This window comes from Staurois parvus, unplaced genomic scaffold (genome assembly GCF_062004578.1).
Source record: "Staurois parvus isolate SC_StPar_1 unplaced genomic scaffold, SC_StPar_1.0 ptg000154l, whole genome shotgun sequence".
Lineage (NCBI taxonomy): Eukaryota > Metazoa > Chordata > Amphibia > Anura > Ranidae > Staurois > Staurois parvus.
In genome coordinates, this window is record NW_028317950.1 from 18,544,490 (window position 1) to 18,561,147 (window position 16,658).

The following is a 16,658-nucleotide window of genomic DNA, read 5'->3' on the forward strand; positions in this document are numbered from 1 at the left end:
AAGGAAAGCATAGTCATTTTTGTAAAAAGTGAATACAGGTATTTTTCTTACAGAGCACCAGCCTGATGCTGCATAGTGAACCGTATCGTGCACTGAAAACATTTTCACAACGCAGATTATCCATTTGCAAGCTATTATTGTCATAGTCGAAGAATGAGACAGTTATGCCCCAATAACACCAAGTATCTCTTTCAGGATGGATACAGGAAAAATTAAACTGAATGTCTGTGAAAAACAACTTTAAAAAACAAAGTGGTTGTAAACCTTTGAAAAAAAAAAATGAACAAAGTATATTCTTCTATAAGGTGTACTTGTCTCAATCCGAAGCACCTAATGTGATTTCTGCCTCCTCTCTCCTTCCTCTGCTATATCACTTCTGACAGGTTTTGCCAACACTACAAAATCCCGGCAAACAGCTCTACCTCTCCCCCAAATAGTGTATGACAGTTTCAGCTGTGCATGTTTCCCTATGAGACTGTGTAAAGAGGGGTATGTCTATTCCCTTTACTCAGGTTTCAGATTACATTCAGCTCCCTGTTCTATGTTGTGCAGTGTGTGACATCAATCCCCTACTTTCTGGAGCTGAGCCTCTGATCTCTGTTCTGTGAATGGGTGTCGAGGAGAAAGGGCTGCAGATAAACAGGTACAACTAATGTAGGAGGATTCTGTGTATTACCAGAGGATAGTCACTTCAGTGGGTAGCTGTAGAGCTTTACAACCACTTTAAGTACATCTTCCCAGTACATGCCCCAAGACTGACAAAATTGCTGTGTGTTATATAGAAAGTTTGGAAGCTTGTTGGAATTCTCTGCAATTTTCGCTGCATTCTCCACAAAGGTCTTTTTCTACACTTAACTCATGGAGCTCAGCTAAGGGGCACTTGTCAGATTACATGACACAAACCTACTGAAATACCCAGGAGTGCTGCCTATACTGTTCTCAGAAAAACCTAAAATTGTTATTTTCATATGAAAATACAAACATTTCCCCATGAATGCATATTTTATTTCAAAGCTTGTGGACCCCTCTCCAAATATAGTAATTATGGTTGTCACCATAAAGCCCCATTTTGGTCTTGTCATTCCAGATTACAGAGTACCAGAAGCTATGAGATGTGTCAAGGTATTGTCGGCATATTGTAACTGATTTCTTTGCATCCCTTTTGACAGATGTGGCAGCAATCTTTTTTGGTCTACCTGACCATGGCTTGGTTTTAAGACATCTCCAAATCTTCTACTTCTTAATACAATATTGACTAGCATATTAAAGGCTTTGGATATCTTTTTATATCCTTTTCCATCTTTATAAAGTTCCACTGCCTTGTTAAGCAGGTCTTTTGACAGTTCTTTTCTGCTCCCCATGGCTAAGTAACTAGCCTGTTGATCAGTGCATCCACATGAGAGCTAACAAACGCATTGCCTTTTTATACAAAGATACCCATATGGAAGAAAAATATATTTGAAATCTATTTAAATAAATAATCTTCTCAAATCTATTGATATTTATTTGAAATGCTACAATTTTGGCCACGTTCAATATATTTAAAAATATATATACATATATTGCATGTTGAAATGCGTTTTTATTACAAAATATCTGAAAAATATTTTAAAAAATACATTTCAAATATACCGTATGTCTTTAAAAATACAAATCTACATTTTTGGAAAGCATTTACAAATATATGTAAAAATATATGTTAAAATGACTTTTATTATATGTTAAAAAAATATGAAGAATATATTTTTAAAAAATCTATTTTGAAAAGTATATATTTTTTAAATATATTCAGATTTTTTTTAACATAGATAAAAGTCATTTTAACATATATTTTTACATATATTTGCAAATGCATTCCAAGAATGTAGATTTGTATTTTTAAAGATATACAGTATATTTGAGATGTATTTTTAAAAAAATGTTCATATATTTTATAATAAAAATTCCTTTCGACATGCAGTGTATGTGTAAATATAAATATATATATATATATATATATATATATATAGAATATGGCCAAAATTGTAGCATTTCAAATATATGGCAATATATTTGGGAAGAATATTTAAAAAATACATTTAAAATATATTTTTCTTCCATGTGGGTACTAACTGCAATTTAAAAAGCCACGACTGTGGGAAATTAACCGTTAACTGCCATTTTAACCTATGTGTGTCACCTTTTGTGTCTGTACCAAGGACACACATTCCAAGGTATGGAAACTTTTGATCAGGGCCATTTGGGTGATTTTTGTTATCATTATGATTTAAAAAGGAGCCAGACAACTATGTGATAATAAATTGCTTCACATGATCACTATCCTTAAATAAAAAACAGTCTTTTGGCTTTGGATATCTTTTTATATCCTTCTCCATCTTTACAAAGTTCTTTTCTGCTCCCCATGGCTCAGTAACTAGCTTGATAATCAGTGCATCCACATGAGAGCTAACAAACTCATTGCCTATTTAAACAAAGATACTAACTGCAATTTAAAAAGCCACGAATGTGGGAAATGAACCTTTAATTGCCATTTTAACCTATGTGTGTCACCTTTTGTGTCTGTACCAAGGACAAACATTCCAAGGTATGGAAACTTTTGATCAGGGCCATTTGGGTGATTTCCGTTATCATTATGATTTAAAAAGGAGCCAGACAACTATGTGATAATAAATTGCTTCACATGATCACTATCCTTAAATAAAAAAACAGTCTTTTGGCTTTGGATATCTTTTTATATCCTTCTCCATCTTTACAAAGTTCTTTTCTGCTCCCCATGGCTCAGTAACTAGCTTGATGATCAGTGCATCCACATGAGAGCTAACAAACTCATTGCCTATTTATACAAAGATACTAACTGCAATTTAAAAAGCCACGAATGTGGGAAATTAACCTTTAATTGCCATTTTAACCTATGTGTGTCACCTTTTGTGTCTGTACCAAGGACAAACATTCCAAGGTATGGAAACTTTTGATCAGGGCCATTTGGGTGATTTTTGTTATCATTATGATTTAAAAAGGAGCCAGACAACCATGTGATAATAAATTGCTTCACATGATCACTATCCTTAAATAAAAAACAGTCTTTTGGCTTTGGATATCTTTTTATATCCTTCTCCATCTTTACAAAGTTCTTTTCTGCTCCCCATGGCTCAGTAACTAGCTTGATGATCAGTGCATCCACACGAGAGCTAACAAACTCATTGCCTATTTATACAAAGATACTAACTGCAATTTAAAAAGCCACGAATGTGGGAAATGAACCTTTAATTGCCATTTTAACCTATGTATGTCACCTTTGTGTCTGTGCCAAGGCCAAACATTCCAGGGTATGTAAACTTTTGATCAGGGCCATTTGGGTGACTTCTGTTATTATGATATAAAAAGTCTTTTGGCATGATCAGTCATATTTTCAATATCAATGCCAAAATTTCACAATTTCTGCCAGGGTGTGCAAACTTTTGAGCACAATTGTAAGTACGTATCACTAAAAACTGCATGTAGACACAGCTTCAATAAAATAACAGGAGTAAACTTTTGTCACCGAGCAAAACACAGAATTCAGCCAAAGTAAAATGGGCAAACTCCAAACTACACACAGGAATACACTTACATATCTAAAAATACACAAATAGTTTAAGGTCTATGGTTACAACTAGCTAGTTAATGATCTCTATATCCTTAGCCAATTGTTTTTGCACATATAATAATATGGCTCTCCAAAGTTTGTCTTTATGTATATTGTATGCTTTTTATTAAAGCTTTTTATTTTTATGCTTTTTAGTAAAATATTTTAACTAAAAGAAAATGTCTTTCTAAAATGCAAAAAAAGACAAAAAAGAAAAACAAATACAAAATGAGAGTATGGTGGGAAATATACAGTAGAAATCCCACTTTTTTGAAACATACTTGGACCAAGTTTGACAAATGGTTCAAGGTCCTCTTCTTTTCCGTCGCCTGATGTAACCATCATATGGATATAGGTGTCTAAAAAAAACAGAATGATAAAAAAAAGAAAAAAATAAACTATATAAAATGTGCCAAATATGTTGTGAAAAAAAAACAGATATGAACACATGAAAAAAGAAAGTAAATAAAAAATAAATAAACTGCCGCCAATGACAGGACGGGCCCCCCTAAGGTTGAAGTGACCCCCCCCCCCCACACCATCCTTTTTTCCCTTCCCTGGGAAGTGTTTGAACAGATGGGTCAAAATTATGGTATCAAGGCCAAGGGTGCTCAGAAATTAGGCGGTTTAGTGTTACGTTTTTGTCAGATTGTAAGACGTTATTTTCTAAACTAAAGCCTATCAGTTCACCAATTACTGGTGATTTTTTTCAAGCGCTCCCAAACCTCAAAAAACAGACCATCTCTTATACAAAGTTAGGCTTGATTTATATTTTAAAACAGTGAGGCCTGCAATAAAATTCAGCTGTCATGTACTAAACTGCAACAGTGAAAAATGAATTGAAAGGATCTGACGGGCAGCAGACTCAGCCTTCACAAACCAAGCCCCTTGCTAACATGACCTCATCCATTCCATGTGCAGTGCAACTTAAAACCACAAGATGGCAGCGGATGCTGAGATTGTGTGGCAGCAAGGCATGACGATGCGGAGCCTTAGCAGCTGTGTCGACCATAGCAATCAGAAATCCCATTTTATGATTTTATAGCTTGAATGAAGGGTGAATCAGACTAGTTGTGATGGCCAACAGAGGTTGCTTATTTTTCAGACACTTTCATAAGGCATGGTATTTCTTTGGGAAACTAGTTATTACTTAAACATAACCTACACAAAAAAACACGAAAACTGTCAAGTACTAACAAAAAAAAAAATCTAATTAGTATAATCACATGAACCTGCAGCTCTACCTGCAATGCACATCCTCCACTGACAAACTTAGATCGAAAGCTTGAAATAACTTTATTTGATTAACTTAATTAAAACCTTAAAAAAATAGAAAAAAAAAATAAAATTCACGTTTACATTTAACTAATTTAATGTAAATGTAATTCACTTAAATTTGATCAATTGCTAGAGGGAGAGAGAGCAAAAGTAGGATACTTTGCCACTATGACAAACACGTAGCAGTAATGTGTTGCATATACCTAATAAGATCATCCTCAAAGCAAAAAAAAAATATTAAAGCTATAAAAATATGCCACATAAGTCCTGGATATATAAAAGTGAAAAGAAAAGCCACATTTTTTTAGAACACTGGACTTATAGCTGCTAAATGTTACTGTTTTAGATGATATACATAGATTTATTATTTCCTTTAGTACAAATGTAAGTTTGTACCATTTGATATTGAGGCTTCGTTCACACAAGTTTTTTTAGTGCTTTTTGCAGAAACGCACTACAGTCCATTTAACATGGTTTCCTATGGAACATGTTTATCTTCTAGATTGTAAGCCGTAATGAGCAGGTCCCTCTGTTTCCTCTTGTACCAAATTGTATTGTAACTGTATTGTCTGCCTTTATTTTGTAAAGCGCTGCGCAAACTGCTGGCGCTATATAAATCCTGTATAATAATAATCTATGCTTTATTGAGCTGCTGCATTTTTGGAAAGGGTCAGTGACTTTCTTAACCTCTTTACCGACCACCCCATAGCAGATATACTGCTACAGGGTGGCAGCTGTGCGCAAAATCACATATATATATACATATATATACACACATGATATTGCAATTCCGGGTAGGGGGTGCGCACGCCCTACCTGCGCCGCCATCCGTTGCCTTGGGTGTCAATCACCGGGTCCCAGCCAGTGACTACTCAACGGCGCCCGGTGATTGCCGAGGTTTTCCGACAGTGGGGGGAAAGAACTATTGATAAACAAAACTGTTCTCTCCCCTGTCAGCCCCTGCACACTGCTTTGCATGGCTGTGCACAGCACAGCCATGCAAAGCAGTGCACTTACGGTGAAGCACAAACACACAGCACACAGTAAAACAGCATACTGTCAACCCTTTGATCACCCCAAATGTTAACCCCTTCCTGCCCAGTGCCATTAGTACAGTGTCAGTGCTTTTTATTAGCACTGATCACTGTATTGGTGTCACTGGGGATGTCAGTGACACCAAGTCAGTTCCCCCCAGTGTCAGAATGCCCGCCGCAGTCCCGCTATAAGTCGATGATCTCTGCCATTACTACTAAAAAAGAAGAAAAAAAAAAGCCCAGTATATATACCGCCACTTATAGATATATATATTTAAGTGGTACTTAACGAAAAAGGTGGTCATGTGACACCACTGGCCCAATCCTTTAGTTTACTTCCAAGGGAGCTTTTTCAGGTGTCCACATCACCATCTGCATGATGTGGACATCTCCTATTGTTAGAGACACTTGCAGTGGCTTGCTCCTCTCTCAGGGGCAGGAGAACTCATGGGGACAGGGATGGGACAGGTGCCCAAGAAGGTGACAAATGGGAAAAAAATGCCTGATCCCTAAGGCAGGATATTAGCTTGAACATATATAATAAATAAATGGTGCAGCGCTAAGTATTAGAGCACAGTTTATATACACAATATATGAACATGTATGATATCACTCTGAGGGTGATCAATAAATACAAAAGTTCAATGTAATAGTGCGGATCCTGGAGAGATCCCAATGAGGTGAGTGGACGTCCTGATCCAAGGTGTGATGGTAAGTGTGATCACACAAATAGGTGAAAAACGCACTCATCAGATGTGCGTTTAATATACGCAATATGCAATCCTGCGTCACCAGGCCATAAAACGATCATCAGATCCCGGATCAGATTGTACCCAGATCACCATCCCGGTTCCACAGAGGTGAGGTCATCAGAAACCGCTACCAGGTATCACCACCAAGGTCCTGAGTCCTCCAGATGGGCACTGCGAATGATAGCACTCACACAGAGTGCCCAATAAGAGACCTCATAGCGTGATACTGCTTTAGATGCTTTTATTCAAGGTTGGTTGGTGTGGGGTACATAAAAGATTAACCAAAAAGTTTACTGACCATATGCATTCCTAGGTAGTAAGGTGTCCTGCTGCTGCTGCTGCCCATCTGGAGGACTCAGGACCTTGGTGGTGATACCTGGTAGCGGTTTCTGATGACCTCACCTCTGTGGAACCGGGATGGTGATCTGGGTACAATCTGATCCGGGATCTGATGATCGTTTTATGGCCTGGTGACGCAGGATTGCATATTGCGTATATTAAACGCACATCTGGTGAGTGCGTTTTTCACCTATTTGTGTGATCACACTTACCATCACACCTTGGATCAGGACGTCCACTCACCTCATTGGGATCTCTCCAGGATCCGCACTATTACATTGAACTTTTGTATTTATTGATCACCCTCAGAGTGATATCATACATGTTCATATATTGTGTATATAAACTGTGCTCTAATACTTAGCGCTGCACCATTTATTTATTATATATGTTCGATTTGGAGGTTTTATTTGGTTACCTTTTCGGTGTATCAGCTGCTCATTAACGTTTTTGTGTATACATATCGATACACTCTCTGTATTTAAGTCGCGCTCACTATAACATCTTTTATAAGGATATTAGCTTGGCTCCAAGGGACTTTGATCCATGACACTGTGGGATGGCTTAGGAAGAGGTGTTGGAAGTCTAGACTAAGGAGTCAGGTAATTAATGCACAATGCGCTATTTAAATTTACAGTTTGCATGGTGTTGGGCTTTGTGTTTTCGCTAGAATTCTACAGAAACCCAAATACATAAAATGTAATGTATTCAAGCAGCTGGATGAAGTTTTGCAAGTGTGAATGGGAATCTAAAATGACTAAAGATGGCCACTCATGTTACCATCTCTTCTTACACTTTCATTGTTATAATAATTTAGGCCTTTTCTAAAAAATTCAACACTGAAGAGTGAAGTTCTTTTCCACAACAATCAAGCCCATTCGTTTCTGTTTGGTGCTGGAAAATTGATGCCAGTTCTTATGGCAGGAATACACTGCAAGAAAATCGACCGATCGGTCATCCGATGACTGATCGGCGTTTGTTTGTTGGTCAAAATCGTGGCCCACATTACCCAATCAAAAAAATCATTCATGGAGCAATACGTAGTATTGACGTCTTCCGTACAAGTGGAAGTGATGCAATGTGTGTGTGACCTTGTAGCCATGCCCTTCCACCATGAATGAGCATTCAACGCCCTGTAGCACAGAATAAGCGATTGGACATAAATCCTTGGAATTGGATTAAATTGGATTTATGGATCCTAGGACATTTGGACATAATTGGAATATATTGGATTTATGGATCCTTGGACATTTGGACATAATTGGAATAAATTTGATTTATGGATCCTTGGACATTTGGACAGAATTGGAATATATTGGATTTATGGATCCTTGGACATTTGGACATAATTGGAATAAATTGGATTTATGGATCCTTGGACATTTGGACAGAATTGGAATATATTGGATTTATGGATCAACGGACATTTGGACATAATTGGAATAAATTGGATTTATGGATCCTTGGACATTTGGACAGAATTGGAATATATTGGATTTATGGATCCTTGGACATTTGGACAGAATTGGAATAAATTGGATTTATGGATCCTTGAACATTTGGACATAACTGGAATATATTGGATTTATGGATCCTTGGACATTTGGACATAATTGGAATATATTGGATTTATGGATCCTTGGACATTTGGACAGAATTGGAATAAATTTGATTTACGGACATTTGCACATAATTGGAATATATTGGATTTATGGATCCTCGGACATTTGGACATAATTGGAATAAATTGGATTTATGGATCCTTGAACATTTGGACATAACTGGAATATATTGCATTTATGGATCCTTGGACATTTGGACAGAATTGGAATATATTGGATTTATGGATCCTCGGACATTTGGACATAATTGGAATAAATTTGATTTACGGATCCTTGGACATTTGGACAGAATTGGAATATATTGGATTTATGGATCCTCGGACATTTGGACATAATTGGAATAAATTGGATTTATGGATCCTTGAACATTTGGACATAACTGGAATATATTGCATTTATGGATCCTTGGACATTTGGACAGAATTGGAATATATTGGATTTATGGATCCTCGGACATTTGGACATAATTGGAATAAATTTGATTTATGGATCCTTGGACATTTGGACAGAATTGGAATATATTGGATTTATGGATCCTTGGACATTTGGACAGAATTGGAATATATTGGATTTATGGATCCTTGGACATTTGGACATAATTGGAATAAATAATTGGAATAAATTGGATTTATGGATCCTTGGACATTTGGACAGAATTGGAATAAATTTGATTTATGGACATTTGGACATAATTGGAATATATTGGATTTATGGATCCTCGGACATTTGGACATAATTGGAATAAATTGGATTTATGGATCCTTGGACATTTGGACAGAATTGGAATATATTGGATTTATGGATCCTTGGACATTTGGACATAATTGGAATATATTGGAATTATGGATCCTTGGACATTTGGACATAATTGGAATAAATTGGATTTATGGATCCTTGGACATAACTGGAAAATATTGGATTTATGGATCCTTGGACATTTGGACATAATTGGAATAAATTGGATTTATGGATCCCTGGACATTTGGAAAAAATTGGATTTATGGATCCTTGAACATAAACATCCGGGTCATCTTCTGTTTCCACTCATGCGTGATAGTGCTTGATAGATTTTTTTCGAACGACCGTCAAACCACTGCATAGAAAATCGGTCGTTCACATGCGAAACAAAAACATTTTTCAGTGTTGTTCAACTGGATTTTTTCGTTCACAATATCGTTATCGATTATAACATCCTGCTCATCAACAAAGAGAAAATCGGTCGATCATTTGATCAATGAAATTTTTCGTATGATTTTCTTACCGTGTATTCCTGGCTTTAGTATGAACAGGTTGATGTATTAGGCTGTTTTGCCTAATTTTGGTAGAATTGAAAAGCTATCTTTATCATCACAACACTCATAGCCCACAGGTACACAAGTCTAGAGTATAGCCTTGACACTTCCAGAACATGTTAAAACCCTCACCCAAAGGAACAAGTACCTTTCTATCCCTTTCAGATCAGTAAGTACCAGGGGCGGACTGACCATTTAGAAACTCGGGCACTGCCTGAGGACCCGGGTCAGTAGGGGGCCCCATGAGATGCCCCTGGTACCTTTTTCATAGGCTTTTTTGAGTTTTGGCAAGGACACAGGGACCTCATGATCCCCTATTGCCCGGGGCCCCATGAGTTGTCAGTCCTCCCTTGGTAAGTACAGGCACTCTTAAAAAAAAAAAGTTACAAATGCACCATAGTGGCATTTAGTGGTTTACAGTGACCGTAGGACAAAAAGTTGGGTGAATGAAGTTTTTTAATGGAAATGTGCAATTACTATTTAAACTTTTGTTATTCCAAGCACCCTCCCTGGAACCACTATGCTCCATAAAAAATGTTTCTTAACTATTTGTATACCTGTATTAGCTTTATGTCCTGAAGAATTTGTCATAATGCACGAATCACTGACTGGTGTTATTTCCAGAAGTGGCCTATACATCTACTGGACTCCGTAAAGGAAGACCATCCATAAAGGAAGACCATCTTCAGTGTTTCCTCAGATTTTGCAACAACTTGGTTGAAAATCATTTAACTTTTTTTTACTAATCCCTTCTGTGACAGCCGTGTTCCTCTGGCAAATTAGTATCTGGCGTATGGTGAACCATATTCCAAGAATAAAGAGCAAGACCCTAGCAGACCCTAGCATAGGTACATGAATTCAACTTCCACCATCTACTAAAAAGTAAGCGATCACATGTATCCCGTGTTGATAACACACTAATGTGGGCTGTACATGGTTCGAATGATTTTTCGTTCTAAAATCGAAAACGTTGTTCGCTCTGTAATCCGATGGTGCCATCAATGATTTTTTAAATCGGTCGTTTTTCACAAATTTTCCAACATGCCCGATATATGAAAAGGGGAGGAACCACGAAATATGGCCAGTGCCACTGCCCCGCTAACAGAGCGAAAATCGGGCGATTATTCTTAAGTCCGATTTTCAAACGAAAAATTGTTTGAAAATCGACCCATGTATGGCCAGCTTTAGAAGCTACATTCAATTTAGAAGAACTGTAGCACAGGTATAATTGGGCACAGCTGTCGCCTACACACCACAGATGGCCATTTCGTTCGCCTACATTCAAGAGAACAAGACCTATTCCTTTACTAGGAACCCATGAAGGTGCTGGGCTAAGATATACTTCATCCTCAAAACGTCCTCCAATGATGTTGTGTGTCAGGTATGTCATTTCTGAGTGGACAGACTGGCTCTCTCAACACTCTTGGTGATGCATTTGGTTACAATCACATTCTCAAAATGGTTAAAATGTTTCTATTATGTAGCTCACAGATGCCTGTGTTTCCTAGTCAACTAAAAAGCCGCATTCTCAAAATACTTCCTCTTTAGTCCTCATGCACACTGGACATTTTTACAGCTGCTGTTTTTGACTTTTTTTCTACAGCCAGTAAACTCCCCAGCATGTTATCCTATGTGTCCATGCACACATAGGCTTTGATCAGCGTTTTTTGGCAGGGGCGTTTTTGGCTGGAAAAAAACCCAGAACTAGTGAGTTTCTAGTTTTTTAGCTATACAAATGCTCTAACACTGGTACATGTGGAAAACTCTGTAAAACTGTCATTTTTGGGTGTTTTTTGAGCAAAAATTGTATTTATTTTTTTTGCTTCATGCACACTGGGCGTTTTAATAACGCTAGTAGCGTTAGCTGTGCAAAGTCGTGTTAAAAACACAATTTTTGCAGAGGTTTTGCATTAGCATTTAGCTGCATTTGCATTTTTTAGTGTTTTCTTCACAAAAAAAAGGTAAATACAATTTTTGCTCAAAAACGCCCCAGTTTGCTGCGTGTTGCCGCGTTTTACCAGTGTTAGGGCATTTTTACAGCTAAAAAACTCCTTCTGGGGTTTTTTTCCAGCCAAAAAAACGCTGATTAACGCTGTGCATGCACACATAGGATAACATGTTAGGGAGTTTACTGACTGTAGAAAAAAAAGCCAAAAACCAAAAACAGCAGCTGTAAAAACGTCCAGTGTGCAAAGAAAAAAAAGCGGTACAACGTGACAAACTGGCATTTTTGGGCAGTTTATTTTTAGCAAAATTTGAATTTTTTTGGCTCCATGCACACTGGGCGGTTTAATAACGCTGGTAGTGTTAGCTGTGTAAAGTTGCGTTAAAAACGCAAGTTCTTCAGCTTGCTTTTGCATTAGCATTTAGCCGCATTTTTCCGTGTTTGGGGTTTTTAGCGGTTTTTCACAAAAAAAATTAAATTTTTGCTCAAAGAAAAAAAGCTAGTTTGCTGCGTGTTGCTGCGTTTACCAGCATTAGAGCATTTTTACAGCTAAAAAACTCCTCTAGAAACCCACTGGTTCTGGGTTTACTTTCCAGCCAAAAAACACCCCTGCCAAAAAAGGCTGATCAAAGCCCATGTGTGCATGGTCACATAGGATAACATGCTGGGAGTTTACTGGCTGTAGAAAAAATGCCAAAAGCCAAAAAAAGCCGCTGTAAAAATGTGCAGTGTGCAAAAAAACACTAAAAACCACAAATGTGGAAAAACGCAGCTAGACGCTGATGCAAAAATGCTAAAAATGCAGAAAAACTTGTGTTTTTAACACAACTTTGCATAACTAAAGCCACTAGCATAACTAAAATGCCTAGTGTGCATGGAGCCTAAGGCCGGCCATACATGGGTCCATTTCTGAACAATTGTTTGTTTGAAAATTGGACCTAAGAATAATTCGCTCTGAAGTGGGGTAATGGCATTGGCCGATTTTCGTGGTTTCTTCCCATTTCATTTATCAGGTATGTTGGAAAATTCATGAAAAACTACCGGTTTTCGAAATCATTGGTGGCACCATTGGATTACAGAACGAACGATGTTTTTGATCGAAAAATTGTTCGGAATTCGACCCATGTACGGCCTGCTTTACTCTACCTACTGAAAGCAAATTACATTTTCATAAAGGTATCCTCAGATTGGAACAGACAGAATGCTGTGCATGGCAATCAATCAGCTTCTATCTTAACCCCTTTACGCCGGCTGCACAAAAAATGTGCGGCCTCCCGGCGTCTGGGCCTAGACGCCGAGCGGCTGCACATTTGCGTTCAGGTATGAAAAAACATATGTGCTGAGAGCGCGCACCCTGCGCGCTCCCAGCACACATGTCCGGTGCTCACGGAAAGGTCCCGGTCTGCTCTTTCAATTGGGACCTTTCCCGATCATGTGTCGTCACGGCGGTCACATGATCCCTAAACCATGCCCCGCCTCCCGGCTTCTAACACTTAAAGGGCCAGGAGGCACCGGCGGGAAGGGGTTAAGCTTGTCCAATTAGCCCTGGTTCACATATGTGTGTTCCTGCGGGCCATGTTATGCGTGGGCACGAGAGCCCATTCATTTGAATGGACTCCCGTGCCCCGGGACACGCAGGGAAGAAGTCCCTGCACTTCTTTGGAAACCGCAGCCCCTACAGGAACCTTGGTTCCCAGTGCAGTTGCATTTTCCAGTGTGGGCAGGGTGTCATTAGAAATAATGGCACCCACCCGCAGGTCCGCATTCTTCTGTGTGGGTGGTGCGGCTGCATGGATTTTTGTGCGGATCCACAGCGGCACCACCCGCACAGATGTGAACCTAGCCTGAAGCCTGGAAAGTGAAATATAGAAGCTGATTGGTTGCCATGCATAGCTGTTTCAGATTGTGGCTGATCCAGTTTTGATAAATTCCCTCATTTAAATACTAACAATGAAAAATGTACTCACTCTTGTATTTAAACATTTCTCACTTTAAAGGTGTGCATTTTTCACTTTGAACTTAAAACTTCTAGATCTTTTTAAATATAATTTTTTTATTCAAGTCTTCAAAATGAATTTGGTTTAACCATCCTGCATACGTAGCAGAGACAAGGTATCCAAGCCTGTCTTGTCACATAGGTTGTTCTGTTGGGATTTCTAATTTGCTTGAATTGAGAAAATGAGCGCTCAGCTGTGCAATATAACTAGGGAAAACTCGGTGGCGCCGCCGTCCCTTGGTGGCCTAGGCACATGCTTGTTTTTCTTAATTGCTAATCCAGCCTTGCCTGTAGTATGATGTACTTATGTCAGTGCTTCACAAGGCACCGATAAGAGTGTACAATTCAAATACATTCCGATGTCGGTGTCCCACTGAGTGTTAAGGCTCAGCTATAGCAAAAATAGCTTTAGGTATGTGCTCAAGTGGGAAAGGATTTCTTCAGGTTTTAAAACTCTGAGGAAGTGATAAAAATACCCGGCGGTCACATGACCCTAACCCACGCCCCACCTCCTGACTTCTGAAACCCTTAAAGGGCCAGAAGGCGCCGACGCGAAGGGTTAAACAGGACAAACTATGGAATAAAATGCACACTTTTTATTTTTAAACTAACACTGCTCAAAAAAAAGGAAAAATTAGTTTTTTTAAATTTTGTTACATTTCATAGTCTAAGGATTGTGAAAAATACATTATTGTTGCAAGACAATATTCACGAAAAGAAAGCCTTGTTTGTAGTTAAAAAATAATATATGTATTACGTTGTTATCTTTAGTAATGAGAAAGTTATCGTCAAATAAACAGGTCCACAGCAGAAATGTAAAAATTGCTCTGCTCCATAAGGGGTGATCAGGTGTGAGAGCTGAAGTGGTTAAGGAGTGGGGCCGCCACATCCTTAACAACCGTCCTTTACAACCGATCACTCATTCAGCTGTCAGTGGGTTTCCCCTGCTGACAGCTGAAGGGTAAACAAAACCATTACCGTCAGGTAATGGGAATTGGGATCGGTACTCGATGTAAAAAAAAAAATGCTGCATCCCTATTAGTTTTGTAAATTCCCTGGAGTTCAGACTTAAAGATTTTCTTCCTGTTCTATCTGACACCTTTCACCCCTGGAGGGAAAATGAGGATACAGTTCCAAAACTGTCTGCAATCTAGTGGGAAAAAATAAGATTTTTAGTTGAAAAATCATATTCTCGAAGTATATTACATGCCACATGCTCCTTAAGCCTTAGAACACTGTGTTGTATACAGCTGCATTTAGGTGACTGGACTTTGGGAAACAAATCTGTAGGGACAGCCCTATGTAATCCTTCTCACTCCCAGCAAGCCTCAGTTTTTGCAAGCAATAACATGAGTTGATCGTAAGAAACAGAGAGGAGGAGAGCCCGTGTCCTGTAACGTAAGCCAAGAAAAATATTTTACAGGTAACAGCAAAATCCTGTTCTCTTACTCGTACATTATAGGGCAGACTCTTTAAAGTGGAATTCCAAGCTATAACTATCTACTCTTAAATCTTCTCCCACCCTCCTTTCTAACTGCTTTTCCAACTACCCCGTAGACAGAAGATGCTTATACTTACCTATCCTCAGGGCGTTGTGGTCTGGTTATGTGATCTGCTCCCAGCGGTAGCTTCAGGGGAGAGGAGGGACTTCCGACAATGGATGCCCCATAGTAAGCCTATGGGTGAAGTCACCGCCCAAGCAATCCATGCATTGTCAGCATTGAACCTGGCTGCTGGGGAGATCATGTGACTGGACTTGAGTGCCATGAGAAGCATCTTACTTTTACAGGGTCCTTAGAACAGGAGTTAGAAGGGGGCTGGGAGCAGATCTAAGAGTAGAGAGTTACAGCCTGGAATTCCACTTAGGTTCTAAACCACTGGGACATGCAAAACCAGTCTCAACTTAGGAGTAGGCAACCCAGCAAACAAATGGCAACAGGCCCACAGGTTAAGAAAAGGCTTGACAGCTGCAGAGAGCAGCTTGTAGCATCTTATGCCCAAAACTGGCACCAGAAGAGGCCTGAACAACCAGCCAGTAAAATTTAACAAATGTGTGACCAAAAGACCAGGTGGCCAGCTAGCAAAACTGGGAAACAAATGCCTGATGCTGAAAAGCACACAAAGCACTAACAGATATGGAGGAAAATGCTCTGACAGCAAAGGGTGGAACCGTATCCTTTAAAAAAGAGCTTATGTGTACATTTGAGCAAAGGGCCATCTTTGCCCACATGGGATGTACAAGTGTTCTGTACATCCATGTGCAGGAAGTCTATTTGGAAGTAGTGGATGCATGGACACAGCTGTTAGTCTCATTATAACACATATGTAGGTGCAAGTGCATGACCCAAAAGCACACTGGCTGCTTTCGTAAAGAATGAGAGGCAAGTGGTCTTTGGAAAAGAATGACTAGATGCTCAAACCTGACCTTTGATGGTACTCAAGGCCAAACGCTAGTCTAGACCAGACTGGAGAAACAACAGAATTTGTCCCGCAGAGAATTTTCTGTGGTAGAAGTTGCTGGCTTCATACCAGGAGAAGGAAGCTTTCCAAGTGAGATGGAAACTTTACAAGAAGGTAATTTCCAAGCCTTTAAGAGCGTAGGGATGACTAGATGAGATTTAACTCCACCATTCAAGACCTGGACTGCAACAGCCAAGCTGGTAAAGCCAGCAACTAAGAAGCAAGATGGCAAACTGGTCTTTAGGACAGACGATCCAGATGAGAGGCCCACAAAGAGTCTTCTAAGAGCCTATGTCCAAGTATCATGACCTCCTG

At 38.9% G+C, this 16,658-nt stretch overlaps 1 protein-coding gene across 5 annotated transcripts in view; it reads right to left on the reverse strand.

The window, feature by feature from the left end:
• Positions 1-16,658, reverse strand: part of ZNF618 (zinc finger protein 618) — a 196,651-nt gene that overhangs the window by 48,684 nt on the left and 131,309 nt on the right. For 4 of the 5 annotated variants that reach the window (XM_089675152.1, XM_089675151.1, XM_089675150.1 and 1 more), the window contains exon 7: positions 3,907-3,984. The exons of the other annotated variant lie outside the window; for it this stretch is intronic. In XM_089675152.1, the coding sequence (XP_089531278.1) occupies positions 3,907-3,984 (78 nt within the window). The remainder of the gene's footprint in view (positions 1-3,906; positions 3,985-16,658) is intronic. 5 annotated transcript variants of the gene reach the window in all.